Consider the following 22394-nt stretch of genomic DNA (forward strand, 5'->3'; position numbering starts at 1 on the left):
AATTCAATGAGACATAAATCTATAGTTATCATGGATTGGTAATTCAATGAGATATGTATCTATAGTTATCCCGGATTGGTAATTCAATGAGATATGGATCTATAGTTATCATGGATTGGTAATTCAATGAGATATTGATCTATAGTTATCACAGATTCACGGATGTAAAACAAACTGTATGAACATAAGATCCTACTCCTTGCATCTTAAATGTATACATTGATAGCAAAAATATGTCACTAGCAGTAAAATAATTTATACATTGATTGCAAAAATATGTCACTAGCAGTAAAATAATTTATACATTGATTACAAAAGTATGTCACTAGCAATAAAATAATTTATACATTGATTGTAAAATATGTCACTAGCAGTAAAATAATTTATACATTGATTGCAAAAATATGTCACTAGCAGTAAAATAATTTATACATTGATTACAAAAGTATGTCACTAGCAGTAAAATAATTTTAATATGAATACTGGTTAAATTCAAGTTCTGCTCAAGCAGCAGCACTGGGACATATGTTAGGACGAAGACAACGGGTAGAGTTCAGTATAAATGCAACTACTATCACCATCAGCACTGGGACATATGTAAGGACGAAGACAACGGGTAGAGTTCAGTATAAATGCAACTACTATCACCATCAGCACTGGGACATATGTTAGGACCAAGACAACTGGTAGAGTTCAGTATAAATGCAACTACTATCACCATCAGCGTTGGATATATTTTATTCTAAATATTCATGTCCGCTCCTCGAGGAATGAGTTTTATGGACTGAGGGTCTAGCCTAGTATGAGAAATGGTGTAATACTTCAAATTTGGATCAATAACACAATTAAAGCAACAACACTCCCCCCAACCCCCCCCCCCCCAAAGAAAAAAAAAACAACAACAAAGAAACAACAAAAACGAAAAACAAACAACTGGTCAATGTGGTCGTTGTATCTAATGCTAGTTACCTCAAAGACAGTACAGTAGGAATAGACACTAATGCTAGCTACCTCAAAGACAGTACAGTAGTAATGGACACTAATGCTAGATTTCGAACACTTTATTCATGATTTTCACGTACAGTTACAAATTGATAGGTAGTTTTATGAACAGGTTATCGACTTAACATTTAAAGAAAACATTCAAAACATGGGCATATACAACAAATTTCAACATTGGTAGAGGTAACATTAAATATATGGTGATGAAATTTACAATGGGGTGTAATGATAGAGTTTTCATCCATTAGAGAAATAAGTCATGACACATATATAACGACACCGACAGTTGTAAAACTACTATCACAACAAATTACCACATTGACTAAAGTACTTATCATGAGGTAACCCCGCGGATTCGGCATCGCCTCTTTTGTCTCACTTTCTATAAGAAATTCTTCTATTCTAAATTAAGCATTGTTAAAATATTGTCAGTTTCTCAGTCATTACAACAGTAGAAAAAGAAATTTAACTTGTTGCTTCAAATCGATTCCACCATTCTCGCAATCGGGTTGGAAATCGTAAAACTCATTTTGATCCTGACAATGAGTTCTCATTATCAATTAATTCAAGCCTGATGATTAAAAGCAGAGTTCTTTGTGACGGGCTAAGACACAAACTCAAGCTTAAACTCAATGGGATTTCCATGCCAGATTGGTTATTTGACTGCATATATTACAAAGCCAAAGTCACAACACATACATGCATTCTACTGTCGCAGTCGATGTTATTTTACCCATATAATAGTAATAAAATACACGTTTCAATAAAATGCATGTTGACTTCCAACAGATCGTTCTGTCGATTGCTTCTCTGCAGAATGTAATTCTAAAAGTAAGCTTGTCTTTTGCCTCACTTTCCTTTGACATTTCCATCGAATTGGGGTCAATGTAGAAGTTAAAAATTTCATTCGGCAACAAAAGTATAAAATATTCGATTTCTTCAGATCGAAATAATTTGTCTTAATATCGTTTACTACGATTGTTTTATTATTTCGACTTCGTTCAGACTGCAATTTAGCTGCCTTTTCCCTAGATATCAGTTCTATAGAGAAATGAGTTAATCGCGTTGGAAACTTGTATAATGTCCATATATTCCAACACTATATAAGAAGCATTGAACGTTGGATATCGCATTGTTCTTGTACAAAGAGCGTCGAAATACGGACAGCATTGACCAAGATCAACAGTTGCAAAATGCACCCGCAGGGCTGGATCTATTGTGTTCCTTCCGCTTATGAATTCAGATGAACAGAGCGAACCCGGATAAGCCTGTAATAGTTGATGGCACATGTGGGTATACGTTGTTTGTAGTTGTTGTTATTGTTGTCGTAGAGTTCAACGCCATTTTCAGCACAAGATAGGCTATACATGGCGGCCGGTATAAACGATGGAGGAAGAACCCGGGAAACCCATAAAAAGAACCATCGACCCATGAGAAGCTACTGGCAAGCTTTCTCACATAACCACATTAGCCGAATCCGAGATTCGAACCCACGCAGACAGAGGTGAGATGGCAGTGATCCGTAACGGTGAGCGCTTTTGACCACTCACCGTCATTCACGAGCGAGTACAGTAGATGTTAACAATTGGTTAATTTCTGTGGGGTTAAAGGTGAGGTGAAACGACTTTGTGTATGCGAGATGCAGTAATTCCTTTTGGTCAACCGAGAAAAAACAAAAGCCAGAAAAAGGGTAATGAAACCTGGCTTGACATACCTGGACCTGGGACTAGCAGGGAAATAAAATTGTTTGGATGAAATGTATTTGTGAGTATGTGCCATACAATCAATAATTGCATTATAAATGTTTCCACAAACAAGTATCTAAAATCCTGCAACGTTTTCTTTTCTTCTTTTGTTAGTGAGATCACCCAATATCTCAATTTCAAATTGTTGTATCAAGCGACGTTATTTATCATCATTCGGTCTCATCTAATGAAAATACAATTCTTCGTTTTCCTAGCAAACTTATAATTAGCCCCTTAATTAGCCCTAGTATGGGATCTAGATCAGTCGGAACAACTCGTGGATTTTCTGTAAAATTAAATCTCAGATATACGTTGATGGGGTGATGCAGCTTAAAATGGGGGAAATCATGAGAAAATGAAGGAGAACTCAGTCGCACGTTAAAGTACGACATGAAAATTGAACATTGTAAAAGTCAGTATGGTACTTGTTTGGAATTGTTTGTATATGTTCAGTAAAAGAAAGTTCTTTAGTGCTTCAAAAAGAATTTAGAAATGTTTCGACCGAGAATGTCACTCAGTTAAGTCGGGGCCGTCATGGTGCGTGGTGTGTTGCTCATGACTTTTTTGGTAAACAAAGAACATTAATGGAGGCTAGAGAAGCATTTTCGAGGAGTTTTCCCAATCACTGGCAGAAAGGCACGAGCGTGTTCCGACTGGCTCTACATGTAATAAACACACACACACACACACAAATGCACACGCGCACGCTATAACTCATTCGTATATCATAATATAGTTATATAGGATCAACAATGAAGAGTCTGATGAGAGTTTATTGTCACGTTATTCTGAAAATGAGGTAGAATGATAAATCAACATTTATTCTACGAGCTTTTCTGGTAAACAAAACCGAGTTCACATGTGTGTGTGAGAGACATTCTTTCTTAACTATGTGAAGAAATCCAGAGATTCGACGTCCAACTATTCGTAAGGACCAACGTTCTACGAGTTCACTCTACACTAAAACACTGTTAATAAAGATTTCGAAGCCCACACAAGCCGCTCATATTATACTCCCCAATTCTTTGTCATTCATTGTACGAAGCACCGCCCACTTAGGGATCGATTGCTATAAAAGGAACGCATTAAGAATGTAACGGATCGTTTCCGTCCTGCCCTTTTTTTTCTTTCTGAAAACACTATACAAATTGAAAATATTCTCGCTGTTAGGTTTCTACGCTTCCGTAAGAGAATCATCCATTTTCTTTTGAATCCGAGTCGTGACAGTCTTGTGTCAGTGAGAATCGACATCAAGAAATTAGGAAAGAACACAACATCCTCGGTGGATTCGCATGTATTGTTTATTGTATGAAATATTCAGATGCAAAGAACATTTACCACATGAGTTATTTTAATATCCGTCATCTAGGATCCCTTTCAGAACATGGGTCCCGTGTACTGGCCAAAACAAGATACAGACGACGGCGTCCTTTGGTAACGTAGCTTACAAGTTTCCTCCTCAGTTCATATGGAATCGCTGTGATGATCACAAAGTTGTGAAGATCGCTGTGATGATATCACAGCTGTATTGCATCTAAGTTTCTGAGGAATTTTACTTCTTTATTAGAAGCACATAAGTATTAATTACTTACAAAAATGCAAGCCAATATCAAAACAGCGGGATTATGTTGTCACAGTTTACATCATGTAGTTTGCTTGTCAATAATTCTAAAATAGTCTCCGTTACCCGTGGGCCGCCTAAATATTACGTTTTCTTGCCATTATTTGTTAAAGTGACTTCTGAATAACCGTCTTATATAAGCACTACCGACAGGCACACGTTTGTACTGTCATTCCTGGGTAATTCTTCAAAACGACGTTTCTGTTCTCGTCGAAGTAGAGCAAAGTCAATGAAGACAGTGAGTCGGGCACGCAACATGGCGCTGGTACGTCGGCATATATTCCTATGGCATTTACTATACTCTGGATTGTGGCGTGATTAGATGGCCTCAGTTTCTGGAAAAAAGGAATAGATCAGATTTATTTGTAAACTTTAGCTATACATTGACTTGGCTTACCAGCGCCTTTGTATACATTTATATTTGTTCCCTTTTTAAATACCTCTTTTGTTTCCATCCTCCCATATAGTTTCCAAGCAACCGTATTATGCCTCCTTTAGTAATTAATCAACATCTAATAGTAGTGGCCAGTTTAGAAAGTTAGATATTAGACATCGTTCAAACATTACTGAAATAACGAGTCAGCAATTTTAAGTCTTTGAAATAAGTTGGTTAGTAATTAGTAAGCCCCTTTCAGTTGTGAGTATGTGTTAGACCCTTAAAACGCTTGTAATTAGTAAGCCCCTTTCATTTGTGAATATGTGTTAGACCCTCAAAACGCTTGTAATTAGTAAGCCCCTTTCATTTGTGAATATGTGTTAGACCCTCAAAATGCTTGTAATTAGTAAACCCCTTTCATTTGTGAATATGTGTTAGACCCTCAAAACGCTTGTAATTAGTAAGCCCCTTTCAGTTGTGAATATGTGTTAGACCCTCAAAACGCTTGTAATTAGTAAGCCCCTTTCAGTTGTGAATATGTGTTAGACCCTCATGACGCTTGTAATTATTAAACCCCTTTCATTTGTGAATATGTGTTAGACCCTCGAAACGCTTGTAATTAGTAAGCCCCTTTCATTTGTGAATATGTGTTAGACCCTCAAAACGCTTGTAATTAGTAAGCCCCTTTCAGTTGTGAATATGTGTTAGACCCTCAGGACGCTTGTAATTATTAAACCCCTTTCATTTGTGAATATGTGTTAGACCCTCAAAACGCTTGTAATTAGTAAGCCCCTTTCAGTTGTGAATATGTGTTAGACCCTCAAAAGGCTTGTAAATGTTGATCCTTTCATGCATAAGATAATTAAATAAAGGGACTTCATATGATTATATATATATATATATATATATATATATATATATATATATATATATATATATATATATATATATATATATATATATATATATATATAACTGGTTGGTTTGCTGAGAATATCCATTGACCATCGAGAATTGTAGATTATATTTACAAACACAGAACAAGAATATACATTAGGTGTAATATCTGTTGACATTTCATGAAGTGACAAGAAATGTTAGATTTCTCAAATATTGTGTTTTGTTTTCTAAGATATGTTGTGGAGAAAATATTGTGGGGAACGACACGTATTCACTCCATTGCATTCACAGAGGGATAAAGGGAACTAGTTTTGTGTGTGTTTCAACTTTTCAGAATCAGCAATGGTGTTTTTCTGACCCTTTCATAGCGATTTCAAGAAAATTGACCATCAGCTTTGCTTGTGTAGAATTCTGATCCTTATTTCTATCCACAATTAGCGTACCAAACAAACTATCCTTCTCGCTTTGGAATCAATTCTACAATTATCAGCTAATGGGTGGAATGAATACCGCTAAATCTTACGTACTTGCACATGCGTGTCAAGGGTTTATTTATGTAGACAGATCTATGTCGTATAATAATACCCAGAATAAATTGTTTTTAACTCTTCCTGTCTAACAAGACTCATCTACTGACAACAGTAGCATATAAACGCCTGGTCTTTGAAACAATTTCTGACACACTAATAGAGTACTTACATATACTCAGTTCAAATATCACGTCTTTTAAACCTAAATCTATGAGAGTCATCAAAAGAGATAAGTTTTCAGTGAAAAGTTTCAATACTCGTAACTTGAAGATAATCTGTAGAGTGTGAAGCCCTGTTTCCGCCACATACCTGCAGATTAGTTTGACACAAAATCTGCTATACAATGTCCAAAAGCATATTTAATTTAAAGACAAATAGCAGATTTACATCTCAGAAGATGGATGCTATATGAACCTTTCTAATCTCACTCTCAGTGTGATGATGGTTAAGGTGTGACTGCATCCAAGATATACTCATCCTAGTTCGCAGCACATTTCACAAGGGCACAAAGAGGTTCAGATCTTTTGAAGTGAAGTCAAAAACGCTTGACTTGGTGTCTTTTGCGCTAAAGATGACGGAGCCGAACTCGAGCCCTTTGCCCGAGATAAGAAACAGTTAACTAGTGATACTCGAGAGCTACGCTGTTTGCATAGAGACGTAAGGACAGATTCTTAACTCACCAGATATATATTGTAAGTACAAGTGGCAAGTTTATGAATGAAGTCTTTCCACTTGAGGGCCAGAGAATACAAAGACACAAAACACGATGTGTAGTACAACGTATCGTATTTTGCATAGAGTCTAAAAGAATCGAAATAAAAAGAGGGAGTTTGCTACAAAAGATACAAACAATCCTATCAGACTTAAGCTTTAACTTGTCGCTTAACATTCTGGAAGTTTCCCTGAGATTGCGTAATAGGGTAGTTTCCTCCTAAACTGACAATATGACAACTGTGTACTTTAATCTTATAAAGTTTTATCAAATTGTAGCAAGAAGCAAGACGTGGATATTGTATAACAAAAAGTCATAAAAATTATCTTTTATTTGACCCACCATTTTACGATGAAGAGCCTCAAGAAATAAGAACAGTTTCGGACGCTGGTGTATGGAATATGTCTCTCCTTTTGTTTACCTTAATATCCAATATTTTGTTTACGGACGTGCCGACAAGGAGGGATAATGGAATGGCGACAAACACTGGGCCTTTGAGGTTGTTTTACTACGTTGTTTGAAAGTTTACTCAAATACTTTCGTACAATTGAAATAGATTAAGGGGATTAGTTAGATGTTGACTGAAGAGTCATTGTCCAACCGGATCAAGTAGGAAAATAAAGCAAGCGAGTCAATACAGATTCCAGGAGAAAATTCACGTGGAAAATTGACAAATTGAAGATGAAAATGAAGACAACATCAGTCAATTGTTATTTTAATTTCACTAAAGTTGTAAAACTTGACCAAGATTGTTATCTTTCAAACTTTGTAAAAATATTAAGACAAATTCATGTTAATGATTTTTAGGTCATTTTTCTTTCAAAAAATCGACTGAAAAACAATTTATTGATCAACAGGTACAACTGGGAAACAAGTCCAAAATACGCGGCAAAACGGGTGAAAAAGAAGCTGTGAAATAATTGCATAATTATGTCTCATTTTCGGCCGAGAATTACGGTGTCAAAGAAGACCGTAACCATTATTGTGCCAGCTGGTCGCACAGGGGATCACATGCTTCCGGTTCAAGTCAGAATGTAGATTTGCCGTATTTACGGCTGCTTATTGATACTGTCTGAAAGAGACCTCTCAGTCATCTCAACTGTTTCGACTGTGTTTAAAGTACTTTGGTACTGTATAAGTACTGCCTTTTGCCCTTTTAGTGTTGAATAATGAACGGTGTCTTCTGGCATTGAAAGAAAACAAGAATAATTAGGTGCCAGGTAGAGCAAACAGATTTTGTCTAATAAAATGTCCTAAGTGGTTAACTTATTAACGTTCTCCTAGTTGTCGACATAAACGCATAATTTTCACTCGTAATCTATATCGAAACATAGCACCTGCGTATTCTACTTGTGCCGCTAATACATTTTTCAACCTTTTACGTTGTCTGCAGGAATAATAATTACAATTTACTTGGCCATTAAAACAGGCATAAATATATTTTTCTTTCATAGTATTTCTTTGCATAAAAATATCTAAAATATTTACACCTGTCATATACTTCACAAAACAAGCAAATTACACAGGCAATCGAAATCAGTATATCACTACTTTTTGTGAACTTTACGATGAAGTCTCGAATTATCACGTTTCTCTGGGCAAGGTCAAGCGTTTCTCTCGTAAACATTGAGTTTATACCCCGGATCATTGGTAAGCAGATAAGATAAACACCCGCGGGATTCCAATTGTTTCCTTTCGAGCAGGGACCAATAAAAAAAATTACTGACAAGAGACCATTAGGAAAATTAATGACAAGTGGCACGGGGCTAGTAAACATTTGCGCTTACGCACAAATTAGAGCATGAAATTGTGTAAAGGAAGACAAACAACGCACAAGGTTTGCTAAATATATATATATATATATATATATATATATATATATATATATATATATATATATATATATATATATGTGTGTGTGTGTGTGTGTGTGTGTGTGTGCGTGTGTGTGTGTAACAAAGAAAACTGACACATTTTTACATATCAATATTTCTTAACAAAGCGTTTAGGAAGAAATGTGTAAGCTAGTTATTATTATCTTCTTTACATTCTCAGCATCATGCTTCTTGTAGCATACAATGATTTCGACATTTAAGAGAAAGTAGACATATTTCAATCTTATCGACAGATTTCTAAATATAACAAAATACTTAGTAAAGACCTAATAATGTTTCCTATCTTAAATATTTGCAGCATGTTTTTATGTTTTCTAATTTCATGGTGTTTGTTTTTTGCAATCATATCATTATATGTTTTTTTTCTGTTTTTTATGTTATAGGTGTTGTCTAATGCTGTAAAGCGCTTTGAGCTTCTAAAGATTAGGCGCTATACAAAGTCCTCTTTATTATTATTATTATTATTATCTAATAAACATACTCCAACAAAATATTTAAAATAAATTTGAAGAATTCAGTTTCTTTTATCTTTTGCAACTTCTCTTATTTTGTAATGATCCATTTCTATGATATATACAGTGTATTGATTCAATGTCGAATGGAAGAAAAAATGTGTGAGTCAAAATAAAAAGAGATTGTTGGGGTCCACTTTAACCCGAAATTAAGCTATTGTCAACGACTAAAGTAAAAATTGCAAAGCTATTGTTCTGGAGGAGTCAATTCGATTTACAGCAGAAAACTTCAAAACGTACCTACGTATACGAACCAACAGTATATTCAATTATCTACTCTTTGATCACTGATCCTTCATATGAAACCAAAGATGGCACAATCTGTTCTTGTATGAAGTTTTCGAAGACAACAGTATACAATGTCGATATATTTGGTCGACGCAATTTGATGGGTGTGTCTTGGTCAATCCATTTCTCTCACCTTTTGTTCCTTTAAAAGATTGCACTAGGTGCTAATTAATGGCTACTCGAGCACATCATAAATATATTACCTCCAGTAGCAATCAGGAAAATTTATAACAAACACTGGACGAGTGTGTCTACTGCAACTCGATTATCTTGAAGCCACTCCTGTTAAAGTGAAATAAGAAAGCAATGTTCTGTGCTGATATGCAGATGTGATATTTCCTCAGTACATACATTTCCACATCTGGGGTCTAGAGTTTGTGTTTTGCTTTTCGTTCTTAAGTCTAAATAAGGTCTACAAGGGACCATCATTCATCGTGAGAAATCTAGATGTGAAATCACATTAAAAACAATTTTCTAATTTTAAAAAGAATTGAAGCAGTTCACAAGAACAGTCTAAAATATATAATTCACTGTGTCCCCAAATTCCAATGACAGTCCCATGAGCGGCGATCTTCACATTTTGTGTGATAGCAAATACTTTTAGCAAAATTCGACGATCATATCGACGTAAACCATGGAATATGTTTAAGAAAGATACAAACTGTCTCTGGAAATATTGGAACCAGTCTGGTAAGTAGCAAAGCCAAACTGCTATCAGATTTGTCTTCTGAAAGATACATATTATCCCATAAAAAAACAACAACATTGGAACCAGTCTTGTTTGTAAGAGCCAAACTGACATCAAATTTGTCTTCTGCAAGATATATATCGTCCATGAAAATATGCGAGCCAATCTGGCACATAACATAATCAAACTGCTATCTGATTCTTCACTATCCAAACAGTGATATGTCTTCTTCCTTAATCCAAAAAAATATCGCAGTTTGGGGTATTTGGACAGACACTGGTACATATCTGTTATCTTCTAAGAAGCTACTAGTCCGAGTTTCCTCTGACCCTTGCCACCACATTTTTAATATTTTGACATTTATGTTGGGGTGTAGGGTCAGAGTCCATTCCCCATCGAAAATGTTGGAATTCGCCGACACCATTTGGTGTCGGCATGGGGTAGCCGCTTACTAGCTGCCCCAGAAAAATTGAACGACCTTTCATCGAGATGGACCTGTGTGAAATAGATAGGAATATGATTTATTTTCTCAAAAATTGCGATCATAGCATTCGTTCTGTATTTAATCCGCTGACAGACGAGACAAAAATACATCGTTGCTGAAATTTGACCTATATCTGGGTATTTGCATTCTTAGACACGTGACTAAACAACTCTCGCAAACTACATGTCAATGGCATCAGGGGTCGTACAGTCACGTGCTATCAACAATAAATAATTTCTAGTGTTGCTGAAGGAAAACAAATCAAACATAGATGAAAGTCATGTAATTTTTATAAAAAATGAACAAATATAAACTTCTCAAAATATTTATTGTGAAAACAACGACCGAAAATCTGTAAATGGTGCAGCAGTTTGAAGAAAACCAGAATCACAACGCAGAGAGCATATGTCAATATAGTAGTCACGTGACACCAACAAAAACATCGCTGACACGTGCTCGGTACTTCTTGAAAATGGTTTTCTCCTCTCTGCTGCCATACCGACAGCTTTCTAGTCGTTGTTCTCAGAACAAAATTTTTGAGAATTAAGTGTGCATTATATTTACTAATAAACATTAAGTGACTTCTATATAATATGTTCAAATTCTATGTACAACAACTTTGGAAATGTGTTTGTCGATATCACGTGACTATATGACCTCTATGTCACGTGACTATATGACCTCTATGTCAGTTGCGAGATTTGTATAGTCATGTGACTCGGGATGCCAATGGCCAGATCCAGGTCAAATTTCAGCAAGGACGTACTTTCGTCTCGTCTGTCAAGGGATTAAAGACATGACGAATGCTATGCTCACGATTTTTTAGAAAATAAATCATATTCTTGTCGATTTCATGCAGGTATATCTCGATGAAAAGTCGTTCAAGTTTGCTGGGCCGGCTAGTAAGCGGCTACCCCATGCCGACACCAAATGGTGTCGGTGAATTCCAACTTTTCGATAGGGAATGGACTCTGACCCTACACCCCAACATAACTATCCAAATATCAAAAATGAGGTGACAAGGACCAGAGGAAATTCGGACTAAGAAGCTACTGATCCGCTGTCTGAAAAAAACCATAGCAGCATCTTGGCTTATTGTCGGCACCTCTTTGAAAACGCAAATATCATACGATTTGCTTAGAAATTTACCATACTACGGGCCGCGTGTATTAGAACAAACCGATGTATGGCCAAACAAGAAATGCAATGTAGACACTATAAAACTGGCCTAAAATAGTTTTCACAATATCGCAAAAATAGATTTGTTTGAAAACAAGGGAACAAAGAAAAGCGCGAACAAATTTATTTTCCAAGATCTGATATAAAACGGCGGAAATTAACCGATCAACAAGAGTTTCAGAAACACTCACCACTACCCTGTCTTACAAAATGTAATATCACGGAGAAAACGGTTGATAATTTGCCTTGCGAAGACTATTATTCTGTTGAAAACGTTGCAGATTTTCAAGGTAAATAGAGCTACTGACCTGTGAGTTCTGAAACTATCAGGTATTGGACCTGGCAGTAGGTGATTACCGTTATTTTTGAGACGAAGAATTAAGTCGTAGCAAAGCGTTGATTTATATCATGGTTCTAAACATTTTCGAACTATTTATTGTTGCTACACACGAACAAGGAGCAACATTTTTACGTTTCATCCTGTAAATATAAATTTTCAACTGAAAAAAAAGGATTTTTAAAGCATGCCGATTAACAGTTAAAGGTGATGAAGAATGAATTTAAGTAACTCAGAATTCTTCGAAAGTGTTGTTCTTGTAGAGTTTAACGCCATTTTCAGCACGATATAGGCTATACGTGGCGGCTAGTAGAAACTGTGGAGGAAGAATCCGGGAAAAACCCGGAATGAACCACCATCCCACAAGAAGCTGCTGGCAAGCTTTCTCACATAACCACATTAGCCGAATCCGATATTCGAACTCACGCAGAGGTGAGATGGCAGTGATCCGTAACGCTGAGCGCTTTAGAACACTCGGCCACTCGGGGCCCCTTCGAAACTTTTGTTAATATCTCATTAGACAAATGTAGCATGATTATAAGACAGAATTTTGTTAGTAAAGTAATACGATTGGAATTTTCTCTAAATTGTATTAAACCTAATTTTTCATTAAGTTATATTGAAATCAGTTTCAATATAATTCAATGAAAAGTTACTTTAAATACAATTTAGAGAAAATTCCAGTCTTATTACTTTTACTAAAAGATTCTGTCCAAATACAAGTAGCAGCTCATGTTGAGTATACACGAGAACTCGTCTGCTTTACAAGCTTTCTCTTTTTGGATCAATTTTGAGTGTACACAAGAACTCGTCTGCTTTACAAACTTTATCATTTTTAGATCAATTGCAGTTTTTTAAACGTTTGTATGCAAGTCGATTCATTATTAAAAAAATAAAAACTGAGTGTGCACGCCACGTGTAAACTTTCTGAAAAATGAGGCCACACCTTTAACAAGATGCAGAATGTTCAAGATTTCTTTGGAATATATACTTAGAAGACGCCATTAAAGCATTTACAGACTCTAACCCATTGACCAGGCAACGGTCTTTCTTGTGTTGTTATTTCTTTTTCCATTTCTTGTTTTGTATTTCTGTTTCCATGCTTAGTAAGACCGTGACTTTTACTATCACCTACCCAAGGTTGAAATCGTATGGAAACAATAAAACCAGTCTTATATTAGGCACGACATATATTTTGTAAAGTTCCAGTCTGTGAGACCTAGACGGGTTTATGCAGCACAATGTCGCATGCGAAGCGATTTTGGTAGTTCGTTCTGCAACAGACTCTGTGTGTGTGTGTGTGTGTGTGTGTGATTTAGATTTTCAACGTAGCTTTAACAATTTTCCAGTCATATCGCTACGATATCTGCAGTGTGGCAATTTAAAGTGATGTCTAGGACTGGGGCATCATGCCGCCGACATGTAGCATGACGTCCCACCCAGTCACATCCATGTCGACCAGTCATAATACTAACATCTTAACGCTGAGTGCCTAGCGAGGCAGCTATAGAAGTCTTTGGTATGACTCGGCTGGGGTTGGAACCCACGACCTACCGCATCCAGGGTGGACGCTCTAACCACTAGGCCACCGGAGCGGTCGTAACAGACTATGTATGTATGTATGGATGGAGTTTATCGCCACGTCACCACAATCCTAGGAAAAAAAGTTAAACTGTGAAGAAACATTGCTGCTTACCTTTGTTAGAGGAAATGGACAACTCCCTGAACAATAATGAGCTTCAAATGACTTTGGAGAAATAATCCATTCTCCCCAGCCAATGTCATTAAAGTCTACAATTAGCTTTTTCTTGCTACATAACCTTCCACTGTTCTCTTCGGTTGCCATGTTATCATGATAGTCATCCCATTTGAACGGTAGTTCTTGCTTATTTTTCTTGTTTCTATTTTTCCTATTCTTTGTGTTCTTTTGCCTTCTTTTCCACTTTCGCCCGTTTCTGATATCAGTGCTGGAATTTGGATATGGGATAAGTCTGGAGTCAGACGGGCGATGTTTTTGTTCCTTTCTCGCTTGCAGCATTCCAGGGTGTGTCTGAGGCATGTTAAATCCGAATGCATACTTCCGATAATCATTGGGGTCTTCCGGAATTTCGTTTGTGAACAATGATCGAGATTGTCGGAAAGCGCCATCGTTTGATACACCACTTAAATCCCTTTTCGAACGCTGAGAATTTGAACCTGATGCGTTTTCATCTTTGTCTGCATTTGTTATCGCTTTAAATGATTCTGTCAATTTGTCCAATTTTTCCAGACCAACGTTTTCAGTATCATTTGAATATACGATGAGATACGGCACTGAATGGTGATGCATAAATTTTTTCAAAGCAAGTATGGTGTGCTTTCCATTTGGTTTCTCTGATCTGAATTTCAAGGCAAACATGTAAGGATGATCACGTCTGGCGGCTAAACAGCTCTTGACCCCTTCTGTGACGTCAAACCACTGCCATCCGAATGATTCGGCCCTCATAGTGATCACGCTAGTCTGGCTAATATAGTGGGGAGCGATCTCGTATATCAACAGTTCTATGTCTAGGTTCCTCCTACGTAGCTTTTGTTTTCTTTTATACAGATGTATCTCGGCGCTAATCATCTCCTCTGAGGTAACTATTGAGGTCAGGTTGAACACAAACATCGCTTCTCCATTCACCTCCGCTGTAACGAGAAAGAATGTACTGATGTGCTGAAAGCTTTCGGTTTCTTGATAGACTAAATGCAATAGAATATGAGATAGTCAAGCTGATAGACAAGTACAGAAAGAAAGAGGTTAGATTAGCATAAACTGAAGCAATCACATATCAACCTAAATGTATGATCAAAGCGACATCCTATTAACGTCTTAACTAAAGATTTAGCTACATTTTTGCCCTTGAATCAAGTTTGAAAAACTGTACATAAATAAATCGAAATGTAAAAGGTAGATGCTTCGCTGAAGCCTTAATTTGTAGCCTGTTCAAGAATCTTGCTTTAGGGAATGAAACAAGGAAGTTCTTTCAGTCTCCGTTTTGGACATGCTAACTGGTTACTGATCGAGATGGATGCAAGCCTTTCAATCTTCTAATGTAGTAGTACAGTTACTCACAATCGCAGGTATAGAAAAACACGTCCCATTATTCAGTCAACATACAATTAACTATACATTTTTTGTGTCTTAACAGGTTCATTTTCAAGTTCCGTTGAAGGGTTTGACAAGTTCACAGTTAGCATCGGTCCCTTATCTTTATGCGGAGCATTTGTTTCTCCTAATTTTTCTTAATCATGGTGTCTATTTCTTGCATATATCAAACTTATTAGCTCTTAATGAGACACATTTTTTTATATGTTATGCGTTTCGCGTTAATTAAAGAAGGCAGGTGGTGAACCAGTGCTTAGTAGTGCGCTACAGAACGAAAAACGCAAATTGGACGCAACATGCTATCTGCCAGCTTTCTTTTGTAATATACGAGGGTGGTACATAAGTCTATGAACGGTTGGTTGATATTGAAGCAAAGGTACAGTAATAGAAAATATATTTGTAGAAGAAATATCATGTATCTATGTTGTTGTCTTGATGATTTGTCAAACGTTAATTAAGAGCCCTTCTATGCAACTATGTTTATTTGCGACGGAAAGGGTACGTACTACATTCGGACGAAATAATTATCTATTAAGCCGTTGTGTAACTGTAGGTATCAAAGGATTAACGGGTTTCATCTCGTGTCTAAGACAGGAAGTACACACGCCGAAGCTTGTCGTGCTTAGTATATCTGATGAAAGCCGGAGACTATCAATTTCAACGATAGCGACCAATGTTATCCGCATAACTTGGTTGCCATGACTTGCGGCTCCAGTGTATGTACACAGGGATCATGCCCTCAATCGGAGTTTATCAGTTATCTTCCCAGCGACAAGCGGTCTGTGTGCTGTGGCTTGTTGCATCTTGTTGATGGAGAAAAAATTGAAGAATTAAATTCCCTCAAACAAGTCACTTGATAAGATCTTAACCAGCACGAGTGTGAGCGAGAGCTCGGGTCATTGAGGCTAGATAAGGGCACACAAATTGAGAGATTATTTGGATATTAAGAAGGTTGTAAGTACTTGGTAAAATACATAAACTTCGAGAAGAGATTGAGGTATCAAAGTGTCACAAGTCAATCTACGTAAAGGTGGGGATAATTAACGTATTTCCTTCACAAGCGTTTCATAAGCCCCAGATATCATGGGAGAATCAAACATTGATTCCTAGCTCACGATATTCAGGTGTTCATATCTTTATCTTTAAACTTGAAGACTATAATTTATGGACATATTGGAATATGTAAAAATCAGCTTGCTTCCGCGGAATTGAAGTTACATATGATTTGAAGTGTTTTCAACGTTGTTATCATACATCATCAGAACTACGTTTTTCATTCTGAGTCTATAATGAGCCAACAATTAGTAATGTCATGCAAATAATCGAGAATGAGCGATTTTAATACAGTTAATATGAAAAACAGGAACACAACGTCAAGGAAAAGAAGTAAACTTGAGGTCCAGATCCAACATAGTCAAATTTAGGCAAGGATCAATTCTAACTTGGCTGACATTGTCAATACTTTTATTACTATAGGAAAAGAACATGGACCCCATACACGCATCTGATTGGCTGTATGGTTTGTGTTACCTCTTTTCGACAGGTGACACGTGATTTATAACCTTTCACTGTTAAATAGCTTGAATGGGAGCTAATTAGTCTAAACTCCATGCGCAATCAGATCAACCAAAATATGTTAGATTTTTTCCCACCTTGTTACACCAGGCAGACCATGCATATCACAAATAACACCTTTCTTGCCCTACCTGTCTATTTCGGAACTCGTCCTTTAAATAACTGATGCAATTCTCTGTAATAAATCAGGTCTTTAATATCAAACCCAAAAGTGAAAAACTCTGAACTACCTTATTCCATCATAGTCAAACACATTGTACAACAGACTTTCGAATAAGCCAAAACCTGAGACCAGAAACCATATGCTTAGCAACTGGACAGTTTAATAGTTAGCAATACACCGTAGAGTTTGCTTTGTATTTCTAGTTAAACAATTTTTATAGTAAATTTTATAATTCTGTCAGAGAGGGAGGATGGGTGTTGGCTTGCTGTGCTTTATCGCACATCAGCACCTGGTGTTCATGCCGTGATGAGGCATGGAGAGTAAAGCGTCTACCAAGAAACACTTCACGGCACAATACCAATCGCGCTGCCATGTCCATCAAACCGGCCATGTCCATCAGATCGGCCGTATGTCCATCAAATCGACCATGTCCATCAAATTGACCATGTCCATCAAATCGAGAAATAACCGTGGAAGCAGTCGAAGGAATATACAAAACTTAAGTAATTCGCCTCCTGCAAAGTGCACAACAAATAAGCGACAAAAGCGGAATATGTTCCGAGTGTGGCTTTGTCTTCTTCCGTCGCCATATTAACCTAGGTTATTTCTGCGAGAGAAAGATATTCTTCGGGTCAGTATTTCAGTACAGTAACTAACAGGAGAAAGATCAACATTGTGTTTGAAAGGAATTTTTTTGTTTGTGAAAATGGAACTGCAGTCTATTCGGACGACTTTTACAACTGGATTGACCAGAAAGTTGCGAATTAAATAAATAGTTCCATGCATTCGTAATTTCTCTGTTAATACATGTTTCGTAAATAGCCAAGTTTATCCATATGGCAGCTATCGGCACCCATTCGAAATATGATCCACAGGATTGATCTCTAAGTTGCGCATGCGCCATATCGTAACGTAAATTCCAAATATATAATTAGTGAGAGCGAATTGCATTCTAGCTTCTTTCTTTCTCGACTTGCCGAATGCTCCGATCCACCTCTGCTGTCTGACTGGACTGTTAGCTGAAGCCCGGCCTAAATTGACAATCAAATATCATAGGCGGTTACTAGAAAAAAATGTTAGTCGTTTAGTGATGTTCATATATATATATATATATATATATATATATATATATATATATATATATATATATATATATATATATATATACAAATTTTGAAAAGCATTTTTGTCTCCAAAAGTGAAAATGGGATTCATCTAAACAGAGAATAGTGTCAATAGATTATTTATGGCACAAACGGAAACAGCGTTTGTACTGAAACTGACCTTCGCTAAAAATAGACCACGATGTCATTGTTTCAGCTGCTTTTTAATCCACCATCTTGATCTCGGACAGATTATCCAGGTACTTTTGAAATTTACAGACAAGATATAAATTTATTTTGTGATTTAATTATATACGATGGTGACCTTAAAGTATTTTGTATATGACATAGTTACATTTAGTCCTAGTTTCCTCTGACCCTTGCCACCCCATTTTGGACATTTATGTTCGGGTGTAGGGTCAGAGTCTCAAAAATTGCGATCATTAGCATTCGTTCTGTCTTGAATCCGCTGACAGACGAGACGAAAGTACATCGTTGCTGAAATTTGACCTATATCTGGCCATTTGCAATCCTAGTCACGTAACTACACAACTCTTGAAACCTACCTTCAGTGACAGCAGGGGTCATATAGTCACGTGCTATCAACAATAAACAATTTCTAATGTTGCTGTAAGAAAACAAATCGAACATATACATGAAAATCACGTAATTTTTATAGAAAAATGAACAAACATAATCTTTTTTGAATATTTATTGTGAAAACAACGACCGAAAATCTGTAAATAGTGCAGCAATTTGAAGAAAACCAGATTCACTACTCACAGAGCATATGTCAATGTGGTAGTCACGTGACACCAACAAAAACATCGCTGACACGTGCTCGGTACTTCTTGAAAATGGTTTTCTCATCCCTGCTGTCATACCGACATGTTTCTGTTCGTTGTTTTCAGAATAAATATGTTGAGAATTAAGTGTGCATTATATATATTTACAAACATTAAGTGACTTGTATATAATATGTCCAAATTCTATGTACAACAACTTTGGAAATTTGTTTGTCGATATTACGTGACTATATGACCTCTATGTCACTGACATGTAGGTTGCCATAGTTGTTTGGTCACGTGACTCGGTATGCCAATGGCCAAATGCAGATCAAATTTTAGCAAGGACGTACTTTCGTCTCGTCTGGCAGCGGATAAAGGCATGACGAATGCAATGCTCACGATTTTTTTAAAAAATAAATCACATTCCTGTTGATTTCATGCAGGTATATCTCCATGAAAGGTCGTTCAGGTTTGCTGGGCCGGCTAGTAAGCGGCTGCCCAATGCCGACACCAAATGGTGTAGGCGAATTCCAACTTTTCGATAGGGAATGGACTCTGACCCTACACCCCAACATAAATATTCAAATATCAAAAATGGGGTGAAAAGGGTCAGAGGAAACTCGGACTAAGTTACATTGTATCACATCAAAAACATAAAAACCGACAGAGTTCATATGATGTATGATGTGAAGCAAGCAGTATCGAGACACATCAATATTAGTGTATAAATTACTTAGTTATATACCTTCAATTATATTATCAAATATTTTTTTATATATATTTGAACGGCTGAACATATCCTAACATATATAAAAAATGCTTTCAGATATGTTTATCTCCCTTTAATATAAAAAAATATATTTCAGACAAGTAAAGGTTGTCCAGGACACACACACACACACACACACACACACATATATATGGGGTCTGGGGGTGTGGGTCTGGGTCTGGCTGTGTTGAGGGGGTTGACGTACATTGCAATCATTTTGTAACTCCGTTGGTTTCAGAAAGCGGATATCAATCAGCCACAAGACGCCAGCACGACTATCTGGTGTTAACGTAACATTTGGTATGTACAGTTGTTCCGAACTGATGTGACCAATAAATTTGTTACTGTTGTTTGCATGCGAGTCCTGTTTATTGAGTTTCAGATCTAATTATGTTAGAAGATAGAAAGAAATCATGGATTGTAGTAAAAGGGAAATGCAAGACAAAAATAACAACAATATCTTGACATTTGCCCTGTCTGTGTCGTCGTTCGCACGTAAATGGGAACATACTATAGCTGTAACATAAACTGTCTTGGATTACCGCAGATCTGGAGCAACTACTACTTAGTCTAACGCTTGTAACTTGTGATATAAACTTTCCCTTTAAATATTACATCCGCAGAGTGTTATCTGCAAAGCTGACTGGCTGTCGCCAAACCTCTCCTACCACAAGTGATTTGCTTTGGTGCCTCTTGTGTGTAGTCCCGAACGTCGGGCCCTGTTGTATGTGTGTTTAACACTGGCGCCATCCCGTGCATTAAAGTGCCTACAAAACTGCGGGACCATGTGAGCTAATCTCAGTATTGTAACGTTATATTGATACAAGAATATTACCGTAGTTTTCAGCTCAACACCGTAGTCAATTTCGATTACTGATATTCCACATTTGCTTCTCAGTTATGGCGGTATAAGTATGATGATCTTCAACTGTACAGCTGTCAACCATGCTGGATCAAAACTATCGAGAAAAAGCCTAGATTTTCATAAATACTTCGTGAACCACACACACTCACACACACACACACAGACACACACACATTCTTTCTCTTTAATAGAGATCATATTCATCTCTTATTGTAAAAAAGAGTAATGATGACATCACCTGTCTTCATGAACCTCTCAAAAAATATTCGGCAGTCAATGCTCCCTAGCAAAAATATGTTTATGTTACGGAAGTTTGTTCTTATCTTTTCTATGGTAACTTTGTGAAGTCTGAAATTTTGTCCACGATAAGTTGACAATAAATTCGCAAAGTAAATTAATAAATGTTGACGGTATGCATGCAGTTGTGTGGCGGCGCGAGGGGGGGTAGGGGCAAAAGGGTGCCGTCGGGAGCTTTCTTGCAGCTAAAATGTAATGTATTTCATTTTTACCTTAGTATAACGGTGGCAAATTTTCACGAAACTTGTATTTCAGAAGGGGGGAGGAGGGAGATTGACTATTGACATAAAAACTGCCCTTCATGGCTCTGCATTATTTCAAGAGTTGAATGAATCCGTTATCAAGGAGATGTGACGCTTATTCACACAAAGGTTCTTGCAACCGCGACTATTTGTTGTATCTGGCATTCGGTATACCTCATATATTTTTTGATATTTTAATTTTTTTATACAATTAAAATTTCGTCTGATCTTAGTTACCTATCTAATAAGAGCCACGTAACAGTACACTGGATTCCTTAAGCTGCCAGACGCTCTGTCAGTCTATCCAATCTTAAAGCAAAACATTGTTTCAAAATGGCAATATAGCTTGGGCAGGCCGTAGAAAGCCTGGAAAATTACCCAGTTTTGCAGTGTTTCTGCACTGAATATACACTTTGATTTTTTAAATGATTAGACTCTTAAGTGCTCTGTCTCTAGTTCAACCAGAGAACCAGCGGTATTTGCAGTTCTAGGATTATATGATTACTCCAAAATTTCCCTAACACAGATTCACCATAAAACGGATAGTCCAGGCATTTTCTTTTAGTAAGACCAAAATCAGTGTTTTATCCAGACTTCGCCCTTGCTGCTCTTTTCTTTACAATAATATAAGCACGTAAACAAGAACAACTCGCCATAAAAGATACAAAAAAGCCTGTTACATAAATGTTAGCTTGCGCTATGTGTCCCGACTAATACGTAAGTCCACTAAGTCACCAACACGCATTATTTATCACTCAAGCGATAAGGCAGGCTTCTCACTGACAAAGAAGGCTTTCCTCATCGATTGTGTTCTTCTTAATCCAGAGTATAGTACAGAATTTGTTTCACTTTTATTTACGCCGAAAATTAAACGACGACTTGGTGTAAATTTGTATACTATGAATATAGAGATCGCAGAAAGCGGCTGAATTGACGATGTCAACGTAAGAATGAACACTTTCCCTCAGCATCGGTCACAAGTACCGGAGTGATAGTTCTGTCCATCCATCCACGAAGCACACTAAGCACGTGCTTAGGTGCACCAGTGCAACAGTGTCACCATAAAAAATTTAAATTGATTGTGACGTGACGGGTTGTTATGCCGCCATTGTGGTAGGTGTGTTATGGTTGGGGTGGGGTGCCCCCAATATTTTATTTAAATTATTACAGATGTCCCACCCAGGCTCGATTTT

At 36.9% G+C, this 22394-nt stretch overlaps 1 protein-coding gene across 1 annotated transcript in view; it reads right to left on the reverse strand.

Moving 5' to 3' along the window:
* Positions 1–1045: 1045 nt before the first annotated feature.
* The window catches only part of LOC149802440 (bone morphogenetic protein 3-like), a 49214-nt gene continuing 27865 nt past the window's right edge, over positions 1046–22394 (reverse strand). Inside the window, exons 2-3 of the mRNA XM_089951663.1 lie at positions 13966–14939; positions 1046–4703 (exon numbers count right to left, since the gene is read on the reverse strand). Of these exons, the coding sequence (XP_089807789.1) occupies positions 4512–4703; positions 13966–14939 (1166 nt within the window). The 3' untranslated portion in view covers positions 1046–4511. The remainder of the gene's footprint in view (positions 4704–13965; positions 14940–22394) is intronic.

This window comes from Sinohyriopsis cumingii, chromosome 3, assembly GCF_028554795.1.
Source record: "Sinohyriopsis cumingii isolate HCF-2022 chromosome 3, ASM2855479v2, whole genome shotgun sequence".
Taxonomy (NCBI): Eukaryota; Metazoa; Mollusca; class Bivalvia; order Unionida; family Unionidae; genus Sinohyriopsis; species Sinohyriopsis cumingii.